At 41.8% G+C, this 20495-nt stretch overlaps 2 protein-coding genes across 3 annotated transcripts in view; one reads left to right on the top strand and one right to left on the bottom strand.

Moving 5' to 3' along the window:
* LOC308697603 (uncharacterized protein) overlaps positions 1 to 20495 on the bottom strand; it is a 641328-nt gene that overhangs the window by 72101 nt on the left and 548732 nt on the right. The window lies entirely within an intron of this gene.
* LOC308701543 (uncharacterized protein) lies at positions 2080 to 19817 on the top strand. Of its 2 annotated transcripts, none has more exons than XM_081383892.1 (6): positions 2080 to 2131; positions 3057 to 3132; positions 9854 to 10420; positions 10486 to 11028; positions 15157 to 18018; positions 19084 to 19817. In XM_081383892.1, the coding sequence occupies exons 1-6, from the start codon at positions 2102 to 2104 to the stop codon at positions 19731 to 19733; spliced, it is 4728 nt and encodes a 1575-aa protein (XP_081240018.1). In that variant the 5' UTR covers positions 2080 to 2101; the 3' UTR covers positions 19734 to 19817. The 2 variants fall into 2 exon arrangements, with proteins under 2 accessions (XP_081240018.1, XP_081240019.1); XM_081383893.1 differs by having other exon boundaries at positions 2084 to 2131; positions 10492 to 11028.

Raw genomic sequence — 20495 nt, 5'->3', positions numbered from 1 at the left:
CCCTTTAAATGCCAGTTGCGCTCACACCATGGCAGATTCGCTATTTACATGAAGGAATTTGATAGTGGAAAGACCGAACGCGTCCCCAGAGAGGAAACGGATCTGCTCGTACGCGAGTTAAAAGTGTGCAAGCAGACCATCTACGGGACAAGTCGGATTCCACCATATCTTTATGTACACAATAATAATCTTTCACATTGTGTGTTAAAAATATACACAATGTGTCAAAATACCATCAACACATGCTGTGTGTTGTTTTTAACACATCTCTTTTTAGAGTGAAACAGTTTCTCAGTCTGTGTGTTTTCATGGCCCTGTACATTTAATTATCGTTTCACTGATTTTTACTGTCAGTACATACAAATTAACTGAATGCATTTATTTCCATTAAAATGGATGAAAATTTATAGAAAAGGATTGGGCTTAAACGATTCTTTATTCTGTGGCTTCCTTTGGTGGGCAACGTTAATATCACAGCTTGGACCCCTAATTATAAGATAGTCCTTATGAATCCAGTAAAACATGTTACAACCATATAACATTTATATGATATGGTGGAAAAAATAGTACTACTACAGTACAGTATAAATTGAATGAAATATAAGCGTAATATTGATGTAGTGTATTAGTGTAATGGTCAGATTTAGTAGTTCAATTCTATTGCATATTATTATTATTAGCCTTAAAATACATTTGAGTATACAGTATGAGTATGATATTTAATATAATAGCTGAATAAAATAGTATATATAGCGTAAATTGTAATATAATATAGTCAGTAAAATAAAAATAGTAAATAAAATAGTGAGTTGTGTATAGTAAAATAATATAATGGCGCTTTTCCATTACCAGTACCAGCTCAACTCGACTCCCCTCGCCTCGTCTCGCTTTTCGCTCCGTTTTCCATTGCAGATAGTACCTCCACAGTAGTACCTGGTCGTCATAGCGACGCGGCAGGAAACTGCCGTGACTTCTTCTACGCGACACACACTCAGGACAATGGAGGAAATCGAGTGTATGCTGTTTTTGGATGGATTTGTTTTTTTTTTGCTGTTTTTTATTCAGGATACTCAGCAGTCGTGCCGTGTTTTCACGTCACATTTTAGTTTCGCCTCAGCTCGCTCAGAACCTCGCCGGAGGTGGTACGAAAAAAAGTACCTGGGAGCAGGTACAGGTACAACTTTTACACAGTGGAAAACCAAGCAAGTCGAGCCGAGGCGAGCTGGTACTGTGTAGTGGAAAAGCGCCATAAAAGTATAAGTCATATAGTAATAATAGGCAAAAGAAGTACAGTATGGCGGCGCCGTTGACTTTCGATCCAGCGGCCAATGGGGAGTCTATGTATTTAATAGGCTTGTTTGAGATGAGCAAAATCTGCGCAGAACCGATCACCGGTGATCAGCAAGAGATGCATGCCGGTTAGAAATGTGTCCGAGTGCGGTCCACCTTGCTCTGATGTCATGCTGACGTATGTCAAAAATCTCTCGCGAGCGCAAGGCACACCAGTCGGATTCTGCAGTCGAGCGCAGTTGCTCTCCACTGACTGCGCTGATCAAAAGCATGATGGGAAACGACTTGGTGACGACACAGCTTAATGCTCATTGGTTTAAACAACCGTGATGTGACGAAACTCTGATATCATGTTTTATGTGTATACGTGAATATTCCCAAACTATCTGACAGTGCGATCTCTTTGGGTTTTTTATAAAAAAATAAAATAAATAAAAACACATGTCTATAAAAAAATATTGATAAACATGTATTTGGAATGGAATTAAATAACAAGTACTTTGGGTGTCTTGTTCATTTTATTTATTTTCATATAAAAGCAACAGAACTTGAATAACATCTAGTTTATTAGCAACACTGTGAACGAGCGTGAATCCCGCGATATCCATCTTTGATCTCACACAGATCCACTGCGAGAAGAGAGATCTGTCCCGGCTTGCCTATTCTCACTCCTCCTCTCACTGCAACCGCTCCTACTCTCGCATACTTTTCAGGCCAGGCAAGGCACATCTCAAACAAGCCTCATGTTCCTCATGTAACGAAAAGTGTTTCGTCACAAACCCCGCCCACACACAGCTTTCTTCCTGCTTTGATGAAGGGGATTACAAACATCGACATGCAGGTAACACCTTTACTTTAAATGCACTCTTTTAGTGTAGAATATAACGTGAATATGAATGATATAGGCCTACGACACAAAAGGAAGATTTAAGTGTAATTATGAGTGTAATCAATAACCATGAGCTGCTTCTGCTGCAGAAATCGTTGGTTTCACTTTCAGAAAAACGAAACACACCTGTGTAACTCAGATCATGCCTTGAGAATCATAAAATAACTTTCAGTATATTTTTTGTGCAAATGGAACAATTGTTATCGGTTGTTATGAAGTGTAAAGGTAGGCATTAAAATTACGATTTAAAGGATAATGTTATTGTTGTTTTACACATTTTTCAAGTGGTTTGTTGTTGTCATCAAGGCAGTTGTTAAATTAGATAAGATATCTTTGAGAATATAAGTGTATGCTTAGATAAACAGAAAAACAATAATTTAGTTTTTCTTTTTTTTCTTGTGTGTAAAACCAACACACATAACATATTTTGGATATCACTTCAAAATAAGGTTTCATTAACATTACAGTGAACAATACTTCTACAGCATTTTTTAATCTTAGTTAATATTAAGTTTAACATTTAATAATACATTATTAAAATCTAATGTTGTATTTGTTAACATTAGTTAACGCACTGTGAACTAACTTGAACAAACAATGAACAGTTGTATTTTTATTATCTAACATTAACAAAGATGAATAAATACTGTAACAAATGTATTGCTCATTGTTAGTTCATGTTAGTTAATACATTAACTAATGTTAACAACTTAGACCTTATTGTAAAGTGTTACCATATTTTTAAACAACAGAATATTAAAATATCCAATTATGGATAATAATAATATCATCATTATTAAATATTGTACATGTAGTATAGTAATAATCTTATTACTGATGAAGTAAAATCAGTGTTATCTCTCGTCGGATGATGAAGAGACAGACGTCAGGAGCTGGAGAAGATGATCCACTAACGACTGAAGTTGAACAGAATATCAACATGTCCAGCAGAGGTCAGTAAATATCAGTAATATCAGTCAGTCATTTCTGGTTGAGATATTAACAGCTGGAGAAAACAATCAGAAAACTACAGAGACAGCTGAGTTCAGTTCAAACAGCTCATCATAAACACAAGCATTGGTTACATTAAACAGAACAGCAGAATGTGTTGAGAAAAATATCCTACATAAAGTATGATACAACCTTCTGAATAACGACACTCGGTTACTAACGTAACCTCGGTTCTCTCTAGAGAGGGAATGAGTGTTGCGTAAGTTTAGCTTACGCTACGGGAAAACTCCTTTTCTCGAGAATACTGAAGTAAAAAATTATCCTTTAATTTTTAGAATGTAAAACGCATTTGCTGCAGCAGGCAGACATAGGCGAGACAGCTCGCGCGCCTATTGGCTGCTCTGCGGCAATTGCTGCAACCTATCAGTGCGTCTTGGCATGACTCCAGCGCCAATGGGAAGCCTTCCCGCGCTGTCGTCATAGGCCGCCAGAACAGGGTGTGGCTTCGCCTATAAAACCCCCCTGCACAGGTTGCACAAGTGATTTCAGTCGACTAGAAGCGAAAACCAAAGTGCAGCACAAGCACGGCAAGCTACGCAACACTCGTTCCCTCTCTTGAGAGAACCGAGGTTACGTTAGTAACCGAGTGTCGTTCTCTTACGAGAGTACTCTCGTGTTGCGTAAGTTTAGCTTACGCTACGGGAACCCTATGTAAAACGCTGTGCGTGCTGAATTTCAAACACTTATGTCCCAAGGGCAGTGCCTGGGGCTCATGTAAAGTGAAGCAATCACAGCGGCATAACAGGGCGGGACAACTCGGTGTTATGAGATGGGTGCATTAACGTGTATCCATACAGTTAAGGCAGTATGACCACCTTAAACTGCGTAGGCCACAGGACTTGCAGTATATCAACAGTCTAGTCAAACTGAGTTGGGTAGACAACGTTAATATAGCATTATCAGACTGAAAGCAGTCTGGCCTGTAATGTGGGTACTTCCAGGTTATAAAACCTTACAAATGTAGACAGCGAGGCCCAGCCTGCTGCCATACAAATGTCATGGATAGAAACCCCACTTGACCATGCCCACGAGGCCATGCCCCTAGTCGAGTGGGCCCTCACCCCCAAAGGGCAGTTTAGACCTTTGGATGCATAAGCTGACGCGATAGCGTCCACTATCCATCTGGACAGGGTCTGTTTCGAGATGGCTAGCCCTTTAAGGCGAGACACTACAGGTGAATAGGGTAAAATTTTAAAATGATAGATATCACCATGAAACTTCCTCAGTTGATTACTTTCACAAGTATATAAAAAAAATGTATTACAAGTTTTAGAAATTTGTATGTTTAATTATGCAAATTAGGCATTATCTCATTAAATATGCACGATTTTGCATATATTTTCGGTAGATAGATCTCAACATATGATAAAGCCAGGTGAAAAATTATTTTTTCATTTTGTTTACACACAAGATGAAAATAAAAACTCAGAGGGATTTCAGGATATATGCTTTCATTACCTAGAAAATCAAAATATACTGTCCATAGCCATAAAAAATAGATTTTCACCATATTTATTTTATTAAAATGTCACATAAATCAGGCCAGGAATGATTTATTAACAAATCCCTCTGAAAATATCTTCAGAATACTGCTAAGTGTATAACTGGAAAGTTTGGTGTACATAGATGCTGCATAGGCTGAGATGTTTCTACTGGAGAATGACAAAAACTCATTTTGAGAAAACGGCAGTTAAAGATTTAAATAGCTCTAAATGAGAAATCATCGTAGCTTTAAATCCCCCTTTGGACATTCACGATTGGTTACTGATAGAAAGGAAATGTCCATATTTGGGTTACATAGCGTTGTGCAGGAGACTCAGAGCTTCACAGTGATACCGGTCATGACAGACTTCAGTAAACAGACGGAGCTCGGCGTGTCGCGTTGTAATGCTTACTTCCTGGTAAATTCGGGAGAAACTTACAGCCGCAAGTAAACAAAATGTAATAAAATAAACATCTTAATGTATATTTTCAACGTTTTCTTTATAGCAGCTTGAAAGAACACATATTGAAGGAGTAAACTAGCCCAAAATCTCAAAATTGACCACTGCATGAAAATCGATGTTTTTGCCTGCCGTGTCTCGCCTTAATGCGACCACCGAACGAAACGAAAAGCTGCTCCGACTGCCTGAAAACGGCGGAATACTCCACATAAATCCTCAATGCCCTCACCGGTTAGAGAAGGTTAACCCCTGCCTCACTATCAGACATAGGAAGGGCCGAGAGGGAGATAACTTGCGCTCTGAAGGGAGTCGTAAGCACTTTAGGGACATAACCGTGTCTTGGTTTGAGGATGACCTTAGAGTCATTAGGCCCAAATTCCAAGCACGTTGCGCTTACTGAAAGCGCGTGCAGGTCGCCCACCCGTTTTACTGAGGCTAGCGCCAGCAGAAAAGCGGTTTTAAGCAATAGGTATTTTAACCCTACTGTGTGCAGTGGTTCAAACGGTTTGCCCTTCATGGCCTCGAGGACCGTAGAAAGGTCCCAAACCGGAACCGAGGGTGGCCGAGGAGGATTCATCCTCCTAGCACCCCTGAGGAAACGAATTATGAGGTCGTTCTTTCCTAACGACTGGCCATTTGCAGGGTTTGTGAACGCTGCTTTAGCCGCCACGTACACTTTGAGCGTGGAAGGGGTTCTCCCGCTGTCCAACAGCTCTTGTAGGAAAGAAAGAACCACCGTTACCTCCCCTTTTAGCGGGTTTAAATCATGAGCTGAGCACCACTCAGCAAACTGACCATTTAGAGTTGTAAAGCCGTCTAGTAGACGGAGCTCTTGCCTCTGTGATCATGTTCAGCACTCCCTCTGGGAGGTGCAGTGGTGGTAGTTGATCGCCCACACATGCAGAGCCCACAGCTCAGGGTATGGGTTCCAAATCGCTCCCTGGGCCTGAGACAACAGGTCTTTCCTCAGCGGAATCGGCCATGGAGCCGCGCTCTCTAGTTCTACCAGTTCTGGGAACCAGACTTGATTTTCCCATAGCGGAGCTATGAGAAGTATCGAGCATTTGTTCTCCCTGAGTCGTTTGATTACCTGTGGTAACAGAGCGACCGGGGGAAAAGCATACAGCAAGCGTCTGGGCCAGTTTTGGGCCAGCACGTCCATCTCTTTCGAGAAGAACATTGGGCAGTGAGCGTGGACCCAGGTTCAGGACGCCCGGCACGTGCGCCACTCTCAGTGAGCGCAGATTGTGCTGGCTCCATATGAGGAAACGCTTTGCTATTGTGATTTATGTAGGACACCACTGACGTGTTGTCTGTTCTGACTAGAACGTGGTGGTTCCTCAGTGCAGGGAGGAAGAACTGAAGGGCATTCTCGACCGCTTTCATCTCTAGACAGTTTATGTGGAGACGCTTTTCTGCATTTGACCACAGGCCCATAGAAGGTCTCCCTTCGTATAGGGCGCCCCAACCCGTGTTGGACGCATCTGTCGAGACCACTTTGATTCGTGAAGCGATGCCCAGGTTCACGCCTGACTGGTACCAGCCGGGTCTCGTCCACGGTTTCAGGGCGGAAACGCATGTCTGATTCACCGTGAGACGGAGCAGACCTGAGGTCCATGCTCGCACTGGTACTCGCCGTCTCAACCATAGTTGAAAAGGGCGCATATTCATCAAACCCAATTGTAGTACCGACGAGGCTGAGGCCATGAGACCCATCATCCTCTGGAACACTCTGATGGGGAGATTTTTCCCCACAGTGAATGTCGCTGCCAGGCGCTGTATCACTGCCGCACGTTCTCGCGTCAGGTGCGCCACCATACAGTTGGAGTCCAGTTCTATCCCCAGAAAGGAAATTTTCTGGCTGGGGAGTAGAATGCTTTTGGCCCAGCTGACTCTGAGACCCAACTGCTCGAGATGGGTCAGCAGTAGTGTTCTGTGTAACACCAATTCTTCTTTTGACTGTGCTATAATTAGTCAGTCATCCAGATAGTTCAGGACTCTCACGCCCCTTCGTCTGAGGGGCGCGAGGGCCGTGTCCATGCACTTCGTAAATGTACGAGGTGCCAAAGACAGGCCGAAAGGAAGAACGGTGTACTGATAAGCCCGGCCCTCGAAGGCGAACCTCAAGAAGTGCCTGTGACGGGCTGCTATTTGGATCTGAAAATAAGCATCCTTCAGATCCACTGATATAAACCAGTCCCTGGGTTGAATTCGAGCGAGAATTTGTCTGGTTGTAATCATTTTGAACGAGCGCTTCACCAGCGCTTTGTTCAGGTGTCTGAGATCTAGTATAGGGCGGAGCCCGCCATCCTTCTTTGGTACTAAGAAGTAACAGCTGTAAAACCCCGACTCGCTTCTTGCCGAGGGGACTGCTTCCACAGTCCCTTTTCTCAGTAAATTCGCTATTTCGGTGCGAAGTAGGTGTGCTACTTCCTGATTCACAGAGGTTTCGACCCGGGCTATGAAGCGCGGTGGTCTGCAAGCGAACTGTAGCGAGTATCCCCATTTCACTATATTTAGCACCCATTTTGAAGTCCCTGGAATGCTTTCCCACGCTTTCGCGTGAATGGCCAGGGGTTGAATGAAATCTGGGTTGTGGTCGCTCATATTCGAGGACCCGGAGACCCAGCCATGATGACGTACTTCGTTCATCATGTTAATTTTGAGTGGGGCATACAGTGCTTCGCGCAGTATTTCTGTAACTGGCGGCCCGGTCGTGAGCGCGTGCAGCTGCTTTGATACAGATACAGCTCTGTGGGCCACGCGCCACGTGCAAGCTGTTCACAAAGTGTGTGCGCTGAGAGGCAAACACGTGACCTGCACTCATCACACTGGCAGTGCGCGCGCTCACACATTGAGGCTCTATGTGTGTGCGCGGCGCAGATACAGTCATATTCACAAGCGGGGGTGAGCGCTGTACAGCGGGCACATTTCCTACACTTAGAACATGAACGGCGTGAGCCAGTTTGACTGATATGGACCCTGTGGTGGTGTGGGACACTGCATGGGTAGTGCTTGTGTGTAAGAGTGAACACTGGGGAGTAGGCACAATTCTTACACTTAGCGGTCGGGCGGCTTGAGCCAGCTTTATTGTTTTCGACCTTGAATGAGTGTGACACACAGTGAGGGTAGTGTTTTCGTGTAGGGGTGGGCACTGGGCGCTGCCTAGCGCTGCCTGCTGCGGAACTAGAACGCCGCGGCAGAAAATGTCTCATGGCCTGGGACGTTTGCTGCACCTCTGTAAAACGCTCCGTGAAGCCCTTCACCGAGGGGCTTCACCAAACAAACCCGCTGGTGACAAGGGGGCGTCGAGGAACATGTCGGACAGCGTTAGCCACAAGTGACGCTCAGTGACGGTGAGAGCGGCCATGTTGCGGCCAATAGCTTGAGCAGCGGTCTTGGTAGCTCTGAGAGCTAAATCTGTTGCGCTCCTCAAGTCCGTCACGCACTCCGCAGATGGGCCAGCCTCGTCCAGTGACCGGAGAAGGTTAGCCTGGTGGATCTGCAAAACGACCATGGTATGCAGAGCGGAGGCAGCTTGACCGGCGGTGGCGTAGGCGCGACCGATCAGCGTCGAAGTCGTTCGGCAGGCTTTAGTGGGTAGGCTCAGCTTGGACCGCCAACCCGCAGAGGGCGGGCACAAGTGAGTCACTACCGCTTCCTCGACGGGAGGAACACAAAGATATCCCCTGTCTTTCGCGCTGTCAACCGCGGAGAGCGTCGAAGAGACAGAGGATTTTAGCCTGGCTGGGTACGGAGCTCCCCATGACTTGGAGAGCTCGTCATGCAGTTCGGGGAGGAAGGGAGCGGCCGCCCTCGGCGAGCGCGTGATCCGCGTGGTCCTTTCCCAGACAGGAAGCGCACAGCTCGTGGCGGTCCCCGTCGCTGAGAACGGCTCGGCAGGAGCCGCAGGACATGATGAGCATTGAAAAATGCCTAGCTCTTTTAGAGGAAAAAACGTGTGTGTCGCAGCGGCGAACACACACGGAGAGATTGTAAAGGATATGAGCGCCGGGAGCGCAGCAGGTACAGCGAGCGAAGGTGGCGAATATCCAGCCGGGTCCTTGACTCGAGCTCGTCCCGCTGATATGCTGATCGACGGCGTTGCTTCTCTCTCTGGAACCAGAGAAGTCCTTTGCTGAAGGAGACGAAATCACTTGTGCAACCTGTGCAGTGGGGTTTTATAGGCGAAGCCACACCCTGTTCTGGCAGGCTATGACGACAGCGCGGGAAGGCTTCCCATTGGCACTGGAGTCATGCCAAGACGCACTGATAGGTTGCAGCAGTTGCCGCAGAGCAGCCAATAGGCGCGCGAGCTGTTGCTGGATTATGGGTTATTTTAATTTAAAAAAAATTGAATTACACCTTATATTACACTTTTTATGTGCTTTGCTTCATTTGAGCTGCTAGACCTTAAATTGTTATTGTGTACTGCAGTAACACCTTTAGAGAATCAATACATTTGATCCTATTTTTTTACCTGTTTTTATGAATCAGTTTTACTCACTTCAAAACAAAGTTTGAAATTCAAATTCTGAATGACGATGTTGATGCATTAAAACGAACTTGGTGTCATAAGATGCAACAACCCATACTTCCCTTCTGTTATTCCCTCCGGACACACATTCTCATTATTTGTTTGTTTTATGTAATAATATAAAATCATGTGTTGATGCATTAAAACTAAAGATCTTGGTGTCATAACATGTATGTGTTTCAGTGAGTGATCTGAGGATTGTTCTTCTGGGGAAGAGTGTGTCAGAAAACAGTGGAGTGGGAAACTTCATATTAGGGCGAGCAGCGTTTGACAGTGAAGCTCCTCCAGATGTTGTAGAGAGAGTTGGAGGAAGATTGAAGGACAGACATGTGACCATCATCAACAGTCCTCAGCTGCTCCAGACACACATCTCAGATCATCAGATCACACAGACTGTGAGAGAGTGTGTGTATCTGTCTGATCCAGGACCTCACGTGGTCGTTCTGCTCCTTAAACATGATCAGTGTTCAGCAGAAGATCAAGAGTGTGTGGAGAAGGTGCTGGACTCTTTCTCTGAGCGGGTTTATCAACACACCATGATACTCACCACACAAGAGCCGACTGAAACCAATGACATCCTACAGAAAATCATTCAGAAATGCTTCAGACACTTCAGTCTTCAGAGAAGCAGCTCTCCTGATGATCTTCTGCAGACGTTTGAGGAGATTGTGCAAATGAATGATGGGCGGCACCTGGATTGTGCTGAAGGTTCACAGTATTTCACAATGAGCCAACAGGCCACAGAAAGACGTGAGTGTGATGATATTTGATGTTTCTAGTGATAAATGAACAGTTTTTAAATGTTATTTTATCAGTTTCAGTCGGAGAGAAGCTGAATCTGGTTGTGTGCGGGAGCGACGGCACATTAAAATCCTCCATATCAGAGCGTATCCTGCAGCAGAAAGACAGAAGATCAGGCGTGGATCTTCATGGTCGTGTGATCAGTCTGGTGGAGCTTCCAGCTCTGTTCAACACTCGACTCTCAGAGGAGGAAGTGATGCGCCAGACTCTCCGCTGTGTGTCTCTCTGTGATCCTGGAGTTCATGTTTTCCTCCTCATTATTCCTGATGCTCCACTCAATAATGAAGACAAAGCAGAAATGGAGGAGATCCAGAGGATCTTCAGCTCAAGAATCAACAAACACATCATGATCCTCATAATGCAGAATTCAGAGCATCAGACAGCAGAACTCAATGAAGAAACACAGTCTGTCATTGAGAGTTTTGGAGGACGACATAATTTCTTTGGTCCCACCACACAAGTGTCCACATTGATGGAGAACATTGAGCAGATGGTGGAAGAAAACAGAGGAGAGTTTTTCTCCACAGAGTCATTTCGGTATCATCTCGGGACTACAGGTGAAAATTAGCATTTATGCTATAACCTGGCTCATTTACAGTCTGTACAGAAATGTTAGATTGTCAATTAATGTGCACTGTCCCGAACAAATAAATAAATAAATAAATAAAAATAAATAAAATAAATAAATTTCTGGAGGCACAGATGAAAAAACTGCTGAAATTTGAAGCGATGAAAAATAAAATTCATTCACTAGAGACACTTTTACTACAAGGTAATGACCAGAAAATGAGTCTTAAACTACAGCATGAAACATTACAAAATTATTTGAATTATTACATTTGAATTATATACAGGGGCGTAGCACCAAATTTTGGGCCCTGGGTACAAACCATCTTGCTGGGCCCCCGTACCAAATACCATAGTGATACCAATGGGTGGGGTATTGCATTTTTATCATAAAAACATTTAAAATGTAAACAAAATAAGCCACACTCTGATTAATATATTTTTGTTTTATTGTCAAAAGTACAAGTTAATTGATGATTATTTGTCTGTTTAAAATAAATGCAGACTATAGAATCACAGGGTACACTAACCGCCAAACTAGACATTCAGTCTTTGAATTACGTTTTTAAAATAAGTCATTTTCAATCATTAAGATGTGCTAATAAAAACTTCTGTAGACGTCTGCCAGAAATAAAGTCAGTCTGGTTAGTAATAAGTGAAGCTGGTAATGCTGTTTGTGGAGTTGTTTAATCCTCCTCTGCTGAGATCTTCACAGATTTAATGTCTTCTTTTCTCTTCAGTTGATTTCATCTGAGACTGTGTCTGAAGTCAGTTGTAGTTGTGTTTCTGCTCGTCTCTTTTTCTGTTCTCTTCTTTCCTTCAGTGATTCTGCTTGTTAACAGGCTTATTAAGACTGAGATGACTCTGTATTTAATATACACAGATTTTGTGGCTCAGATAAGGTCCAGTTCTGGTTTATTTCTTTGCTCTAGGCTGACATGTGGCATTGCTATGGCCTGCTTGTGGCCCAGATCTGGCAAACAGGAGCGGTCCACTCAAGTGCCGTCATTCCACGCTGCATGTGGGCCAGATCCGCATTCCACAAGTGCCAGATGTGGGCCGGATCTTGGCCGAAACAATGTTGCTATTTGGGAGTGTCATATCCTCCGCTCCCACAGGAGCTCCGTCTCTGGCATTCCTCTAGTTAACCTTTTTCATTGTCAGCAGTCCATTCTCCTTCCACAAGAGTCAAGTTTCTCTGGCTAAACTTGCCGTCCCCTCACACTCCTGAAGGAGCTCAGTTTCTGTCTAAACTTGCCTTCACTGCGCAGCAGTGTTACATACCCGCTCCCACGGAGCTAAGTTTCTTTGTAAAGTTCTCCAAAGCCGCAGCAATGTCACCTCGGCTCCCACAAGAGCTCTGTTCTCTGGCAAATTTTCTCCACTGCCGCAGCAGTGATGTTTTCTCTACAGTACCTTACTATTCAGAATTAATATTCCCGTAACTCACTTGTTAAAACCCCTACTCGACACATCGCTTGACACCATCCTCCAAGCAGTTTCCCCCAGAACCATCCAATCCTGACTGCATGGAGATGTTTCCTCATTCATCTCCCATATCAACAGCGGTAAGGCTACATTTACGGCACCCCCTACCCAGAGATAAATAATTTACAAACCTCCCTCCTGATCAAAGGGATGCAACGATTCCAGCCCACCCACCCTGACACCAGACAACCTCTCATAGTCAATCCAACCATACCAGTCTATTCTGGCATATCTTCAATGGAGAAGCTATCAGGCTAAATCCCTTCTTGAACCCCTATTCATAGATGATTCCAAAAAACCTGTGACTCGCTTTTGGTTCCAGAAACACCAAAGCTTCATCGATTAAAACTCCTCCAGGTTGTCCACCTGGGTTTTATTTCTCCCTCCAGCGAGCATTGGTCTCCCAGCGGAAGTAGCATGCATTGGTTTCCTCTTTCTCCATCCAGCGAGCATTGGTCTCACAGCAGATGCAATGAGAAAATCTCCCGGTTGAGTACTCATGCTCCTCTTTCCCGTTTTCTCTTTCTGTTCAGCGAAAAAAAAAAAAAAAAAAACTTAATCCTTAATCCTTAATCTTGCTGCTCCCCGCCCATCGGTCGGCAGAGCTTGCCCGTCTGACGCCGTGAGCTGCTCCGGTCAAGAAGCGTTGTGAGCCCTCCCGATCTGGCGTTTCCAAATCTTACTGCTCCTCATTCATCAGCCAGTAGGGCCTTTCCGCCCGGTGCTGTGAGCTGCTCCTGTCAGAGGCAACACGGGCCCTCCTGGTCAGAAACTTAAATCACACTGCTCCTCATTCATCGGCCGGTAAGACTCGCCAGTCCGACGCCGCGAGCCCTCCCTACTGGTTGTTCCAAAGTACGACTGCTCCCTGTTCGTGGGCTAGCAGGGCCTGTCCACCCGGCGCTGTGAGCTGCTCCTGTCTAAGGCAACACGTGCCCTTCTGGTCAAGTAACCAGGCTTTTTCTCAAAACGCCAGCCCGCCAAATCTCTGCGTTTTCGGGGGTGTTTAGTCTGGCGGATGTCCGTTGCTCTTTTTGCTTTTTGGGGAGTACTCAGGGTCCAGGCCAAAATTCCGAACTCAGAGCCCTCCCCCAGACAGCACGCCAAATACGCATAATCTTTATTCTGTTTAATTTGATGTAAGTGTGAACTCGTGAAATTATGTTTTATTAAACAAAGTTTGGCAGGAGCACGTTCAGATAATTAAACCTAATTAATTGAGTGATGATTGAGCATTATTGAAGACACCTGATAATAACAAGCAGAATCACTGAAGGAGAAAATTACAAATTGTAAGTCAACATTATGGTGATCAATGTTTACTTTAGATTTTGTTTGTCTGCTGTTATTGATTTAGAACAGTCAGATGAACAAAGAAAAATGTGATCTGATGGTGTTGGTTATGTTTTGACATAATCATGCTGTGATCTGAAAAATTAAACTTATTGAGGTAGTTTGGTTTAACTTGTTAATTACAGCAGCTCTGTGATTCTACAGCATTTGATTATCAGTATTTTTCATATAATCCAAAATATTTCATAAACATTATTCTGATCTAAATACTTTTAATAAATTTATTTAGAAACACAGACATCAATAATCAGCCTGTGAATCGCAACAATGGTGACAATAATAAAGCATGTTGCAGTGGCTGCCACCAATCACAACTCATAAATGGCTCCCATCATGCATTGCGGTATGAATAAATTATGATCTGAATTGTCTATGTAATTTACTTTTCCTAATTGAATATTCTGCTCGTCACCATTGTTGAGATGCATTGACTGAATCTTGATGTCTGTGTGTGAAAAGAGAGATTTCCTTTTTTTTTTTTCTTTTTTTTTTACAAATTTTATTTATCTAAAATTCTGGATATTTATGCAGAATCACAGTTATTCTGTGATCAACAACATAAATCTAAGTCAGAAATAAGGATCTTAATGAGTTCAGTGATCAAGTTCAAATGATGATTGTCATAACATAACCAACACCATCAGATCACTTTTTTCTTTATTCATCTGGCTGTTATAACTCACTAACAGCAGCCAAACAAAATCTAAAGTTAATAATATAAGGGTCAAGAGCCCAACTAAAGCAAACAATGATCGCCATAGCGGTGGCTTACAATTTGAGATTTTCTCCTTCAGTGATTCTGCTTGTTAACATCAGGTGTCTTCAATAATGATCAATCATCACTCAATTAATCACTTAATTAGCTCATTAACTTTAACACTCTTGAGTGTTAATTTAACACTCATATTTTACCACTTTACACTCTTGAATGTGGACTCATAAACTCCCAGGAGTGTTAATTTAACACTGGAGTGTTTGCTATGTACTATGTTTAATTTGATGTAAGTGTGAACTCGTGAACTTACTACAGGTATGGGGTAATTTGTGCCAAAGCTTATTAAACTCTTTCAGTTATGGAAAAGGAAAGAGGCACAACACTTTATAATTTTAATTGGTATAACTGTAACAATAAACTTGTTTGACATTAAAATAGCAATTTATAATAGTGATCCCCAATTCCCCTGTTGATCTTGTCACTTGAATAAATTAAGATGGTTTCTTACATTTCTGTATGATTTGTTTTGCTTTTAATGCTTTTTAATCTTTTACATTTTCAGGTTCACGTGAAAACACAGATGAATTGAGGATTGTGCTGCTGGGAAAAACTGGAGTTGGGAAAAGTGCAACAGCAAACACAATCTTAGGAAGAAATGCATTTACAGCAGAAACATCTCAAGAGTCAGTGACTAAAGAGAGTCAGAGAGAAACATCTGACATCAACGGCCGACACGTTACTGTGATCGACACTCCAGGACTGTTTGATACTGAACTGACTAATGAAGAGATCCAGAGAGAAATCAGACACTGCATCTCCATGATCCTGCCTGGGCCGCATGTGTTCATCATTGTGCTCAATTTAGGACAACGATTCACTCGAGAAGAAGCAACATCAGTGAAGATCATCCAAGAGACGTTTGGGGAGAAATCTTTAATGTTCACCATGGTGCTCTTCACCAGAGGAGATGATCTGAAGGACAAAACCATTGAACAGTGTTTGGGAAAACCTGGATCTCCTCTGATGAATCTGATTGAAGCGTGTGGAAACAGATATCATGTGTTCAATAATAATCAGACTGGAGACCGAACACAGGTGTCTGATCTACTGGAGAAGATAGACAACATGGTGAAAGCAAACGGAGAGAGTTTCTACTCATGTAAGATGTTCAGACAGATGGAGAGAGAAAGACAAGAACAACAGATGAAGATCCTGATGGACAGAGTCAGAGAAAGAGAAGAACTGGTGGACAAACTGGAAGAAGAGATTAGACAAGAACGAGAGATACTTACAAATGAAATTGATCAAATTAGGCAAGAAAAAGAGAAAATAAAAAAAGAAAAAGATCAACTGCAGATCAAATACGACACCGAAACAGAACGACTGATGAACGGAATAGAGAACGAGAGGAAGAAAAGAGAAGAATATATAGAAAGAGAAGAACAATATAAAACACAAATACAAGAGAAAGAAAGAGAGATACGAGACAAGATGAGACAAGACCGAGAGACATTTAGACATGAAATAGAGCAAACAAGGCAAGAAAAAGAAAAACTTCAGACCATATACAACACAGAAATAGACAAAATGATGAACAGAATAGAGAATGAAAGACAGAATCATGAGAAAGAGAGAAAGAGAGGAGAAAGGGTGTTTAATGAGAGAGAAGAACGGTATAAAACACAAATGAAAAAGAAAGACAGAGAGATCCATGAGATGAGGAGAGAACGAGAGGAATGGGAGAAACAAAAAATAGAGGAAAAGGCCAAAAGAGAAGAAGAGGATGAGAAAAGAAGAGAGAAAGAACAGGGAGTCTGTGATGAATTTAATCAGAGAGTGAAAGAGAGAGAGAGAATGGAAAGAGAGAAAGAAGATATTCAATATAAATATGAAGCAAGAGAAAACAAGATGAAGATCCTGATGGAGGAGAGAGTGGAGAAAATTAACAGAGAAAGAGAAGAACTGACGAAGAAACATGAAGAAGAGAAAGAGAGAATAAAAATGAGGATGATGGAGAAAGTGGAGCAACTGGACAGAGAAAGAGAAGAACTGATGAAGAAACTAGTAGAGGAGAAAGTGAAAATGAAGATGATGGAGGAAGAACTACAAAATCAAGAGAAAGAGAGAAAGAGAAGAGAAGTAGAGTTTAATGAGAGTGAAAAGCAATACAAAAGAGAAATTAAAGAGAAAGAAGAGAGTGCGGAGAAGATGCGTGAAGAGATTAAGAGAGAGCGAGAGGCATGGAAGAAACAGAAACTAAAGGAAAAGATGAAAAGAGAAGAAGAGGATGAGAAAAGAAGAGATAAAGAACAGGGAGTCTCTAATGAATTTAATCAGAGACTGAAAGAAGAGAGAGAGAAAATGGAAAGAGAGAAAGAAGATCTTCAGTCTAAACATGAAGCAAAAGAAAACAAGATGAAGATCCTGATGGAGGAGAGAGTGGAGAAAATGAACAGAGAAAGAGAAGAACTGATGAAGAAACACGAAGAAGAGAAAGAGAGAATAAAAATGAGGATGATGAAGAAAGTGGAGCAACTGGACAGAGAAAGAGAAGAACTGATGAAGAAACTAGAAGAAGAGAAAGGGAAAATGAAGATGATGGAGGAAGAACTAAAGAATCAAGAGAAAGAGAGAAAGAGGAGAGAAGTAGAGTTTAATGAGAGAGAAAATCAATATAAAAGAGAAATTAAAGAGAAAGAAGAGAGTGCGGAGAAGATGCGTGAGGAGATGAAGAGAGAACGAGAGGAATGGGAGACACTAGAAGAAAATATGAAAATAGAAGAAGAGGATGAGAAAAGAATAGAGAAAGAACAGGGAGTCTGTGATGAATTTAATGAGAGACTGAAACAAGAGAAAGAGAGAATGGAAAGAGAGAAAGAAGAACTTCAATCTAAACATGAAGCAGAAGAAAACAAGATGAAGATCCTGATGGAGAAACTGAACAGAGAAAGAGAAGAATTGACAAACAAACATGAAGAAGAGAAAGAGAGAATAAAAATGAGGATGATGGAGAAAGTGGAGCAACTGGACAGAGAAAGAGAAGAACTGATGAAGAAACTAGAAGAAGAGAAAGGGAAAATGAAAATGATGATGATGGAGGAAGAACTACAGAATCATGACAAAAAGAGAAAGAGAAGAGAATCGGTTAATGAGAGAGAAAAACGATTTAAAACGGTAATGAATGAGAAAGAAGAACTGATGAAGAAACAAGATGAAGAGAAGAAGAGAATGAAGATGATGATGGAGGAAGAACAACAGAATCTTGACATAGAGAAAAAGAGAAGAGAACAAGAGTTCAATGAGAGAGAAGAAAGATATAATACACTAATGAAAGATAAGGAGAAGAAAGAGAGAGAGATGTGTGAGGAGATGAAGAGCGAACGAGAGGAATGGGAGAAACAGAAACAGCAAAGTCCAACAAACCGTGAGTAGAAATATTAACTTAATTAGAGAGAGACCTATTTACGCTTGCTAAGATTGTTTTGAGTGCTGTTGAAATAGTTGTGCTCTGATTCTGCATTCACAATCATCTACTGCATTCATGTTAAAATAAGTCTTGAAGAGCTTCATTCATTTGCTGAAGTTTTGCAGGATATTCCTGAAATACAGGCTGAAAGCAGATTAGACACAGTTGTAAACTGTAGGGCTGCGCTCTAATAAACATGTTTCTAGTCGACTAGTAGATGTTGTAGCAACTCATAATGTAATAACTTTGCATAATGTAAAAACTGCACATGATGTAATAAGTATTACATTATTCTTGTAATAAAATGTTCATAATGTAATAATTTTCTCAAAACGAAAAAAAAAAATTATTGAGCTCATAATGTTTTAACAATTTTTACATTATGATAAATGTATTTCATTATATGCTCAACAAAAACATGTGATATTATCATAACTGTAATTGCTTTTAAAACATACAAATATTAGTATTCCCTTTTTGGCGGGAGGAGCAAACGACAGACACAGTGAGAGTGGTGTCAAGCCTCTGAGAGGTATTTATTAAATAAAATAAACAAAAAATGTCCAAAAATGGGAAAATAAAGTGTAGAAATAAAAGGGGATCTGGTGTCCTCGTTGTGCCAGGGAATCGTGAAGGGTAGTGAAGAGATGGGAAGGGTCCAGGTAAGAGGGCGGTGTCCGGTGGTCGCACGCGCTTACAGTAAATTTTAACTTCTACAATTTGTTTTACACTTTCATTTTTTGAAGAATAATCTACTTAGTGTCTTTATTCCAAAACATCCATAAACCATTTAAGGTTATTTTCACGTCTGTGAATGTTTATGTTTTTAAATTTGTCCATTTTTAAATTTAAATTCAACAGTTATTTGAGTGTAAGCAGCATTAATATTGTCCCCATTATTCAGCTACAGCATTAGTATTTACTGTAACTGTAGTATATTAGAAAAGTAAGTTAGAGCAGTGTGTAAAGTACATGTAAAGGTAAAATAAGTGATTGTTTGATCTGTTTTCTTTTTTCATACAGTGTCAAAAATACTGCAAAGAGTGCCTGCTGTCAGTCTCCCATCCAGACGGATTGTTCTTCTGGGTAGAAGTGGTGTTGGGAAGAGTGCAACTGTAAACACAATACTGGGACAAAGAGAGTTTAAATCATATGCCAATAAATGTTCAGATGCTCACGGCACTGTTTCAGGCAGATATGTGTCTGTAGTTGATACTCCTGGACTATTTGACACACTGATGAATCCTGATGAGTTAATGAAGGAGATAGCGAGAAGTGTTTATTTATCCAAACCTGGACCACACGCTTTTCTCATTGTGTTTCCTGTGAGTATGAGGATCACTGAGGAGGATCAGCAGATTCTTCAGATGATTGAGATGATGCTTGGTGAGGAAATGTTAAAATACTCCATCATTCTCTTCACTCATGGAGATCAGCTAGATGAGCCCATTAAGAATCTCATTAAGCAGAACAGTGCTTTAAACAGTCTAGTTGGTCAGTGTGGAGGCAGATATCATGTCTTCAACAATACAAATATGAGAAAAAGAAAGCAGGTGAATGAACTACTGAAGAAGATTGACACAATGATAGAGCAGAATGGAGGAGGACACTACAGTAATGACACGCTTCAAGATATTAAGACATTAAGACAAGAGGAGGAACAGCAGAAATAGAGAGAGGAAATTACAAGAGAAACAAAGGCAAGATCTGTGTCTCTAGTTGATGCTCCTGGATTCACTAACACAAATGAAACCTGAGTTAACGGCATGATTTTCTGTTGTTTGGTCAGGAGGTGTTATAGTACTCCATCATTCTCTTCACTCTTGGAGATCTGATAGAAGAAGAGACCATAGAGCAGGGTTCACCAATCTCGGTCCTGGAGGGCCGCTGTCCTGCAGAGTTTAGCTCCAACCCCAATTAAACACCTGAACCAGCTAATCAAGGTCTCACTAGGCATACTAGAAACTTTCAAACAGGTGTGTTGGAGCTGGTTGGAGCTAAACTCTGCAGGACAGCGGCCCTCCAGGACCGAGATTGGTGAACTCTGCCATAGAGACACTCATTGAGGGTATATGTTTAAGGACAAAGTACAGATTACAGATGTAGACGAGAGGAGAGGGAGAAAAAGAGGAGAATGATATATTTATTTATTGAAAACCCTCAGACTGTATAATTTTTTTTTTTTAAGAATCCTCTAGTAATATTCTGCTTAGGTTTTTAAAGGGGTTTTAAAGGAGTTTTTCCTTTTCACAAGATGTACCCCAAGTTTTAGCTCAAAATAACCCACAGATATTTTTATATAGCATGTTAAAGTTGTCACTTTTTGAGGGTGAGCAAAAACGCCTCATTTTGTCTGTTCCTTTAAATGCAAATGAGCTGCTGCTCCCGGCACAGAGGGCGTCCTTTAACCTCACACACACATGCACTGAAATTTT

This window comes from Scardinius erythrophthalmus, assembly GCF_964197995.2.
Source record: "Scardinius erythrophthalmus genome assembly, chromosome: 1".
NCBI lineage: Eukaryota > Metazoa > Chordata > Actinopteri > Cypriniformes > Leuciscidae > Scardinius > Scardinius erythrophthalmus.
Note: the sequence above shows the minus strand (reverse complement) of the source record. Positions and strands in the feature narration are given on the sequence as shown.

Bases quoted from the DNA above. Each gene is read 5' to 3' on its own strand.
- LOC308701543 (XM_081383892.1), top strand. From the start codon at position 2,102: ATGAAGGGGATTACAAACATCGACATGCAG. The intron at 3,133-9,853 runs GTCAGTAAATAT...TATGTGTTTCAG, and splicing joins TATCAACATGTCCAGCAGAG to TGAGTGATCTGAGGATTGTT. The intron at 10,421-10,485 runs GTGAGTGTGATG...TTATTTTATCAG, and splicing joins CCAACAGGCCACAGAAAGAC to TTTCAGTCGGAGAGAAGCTG.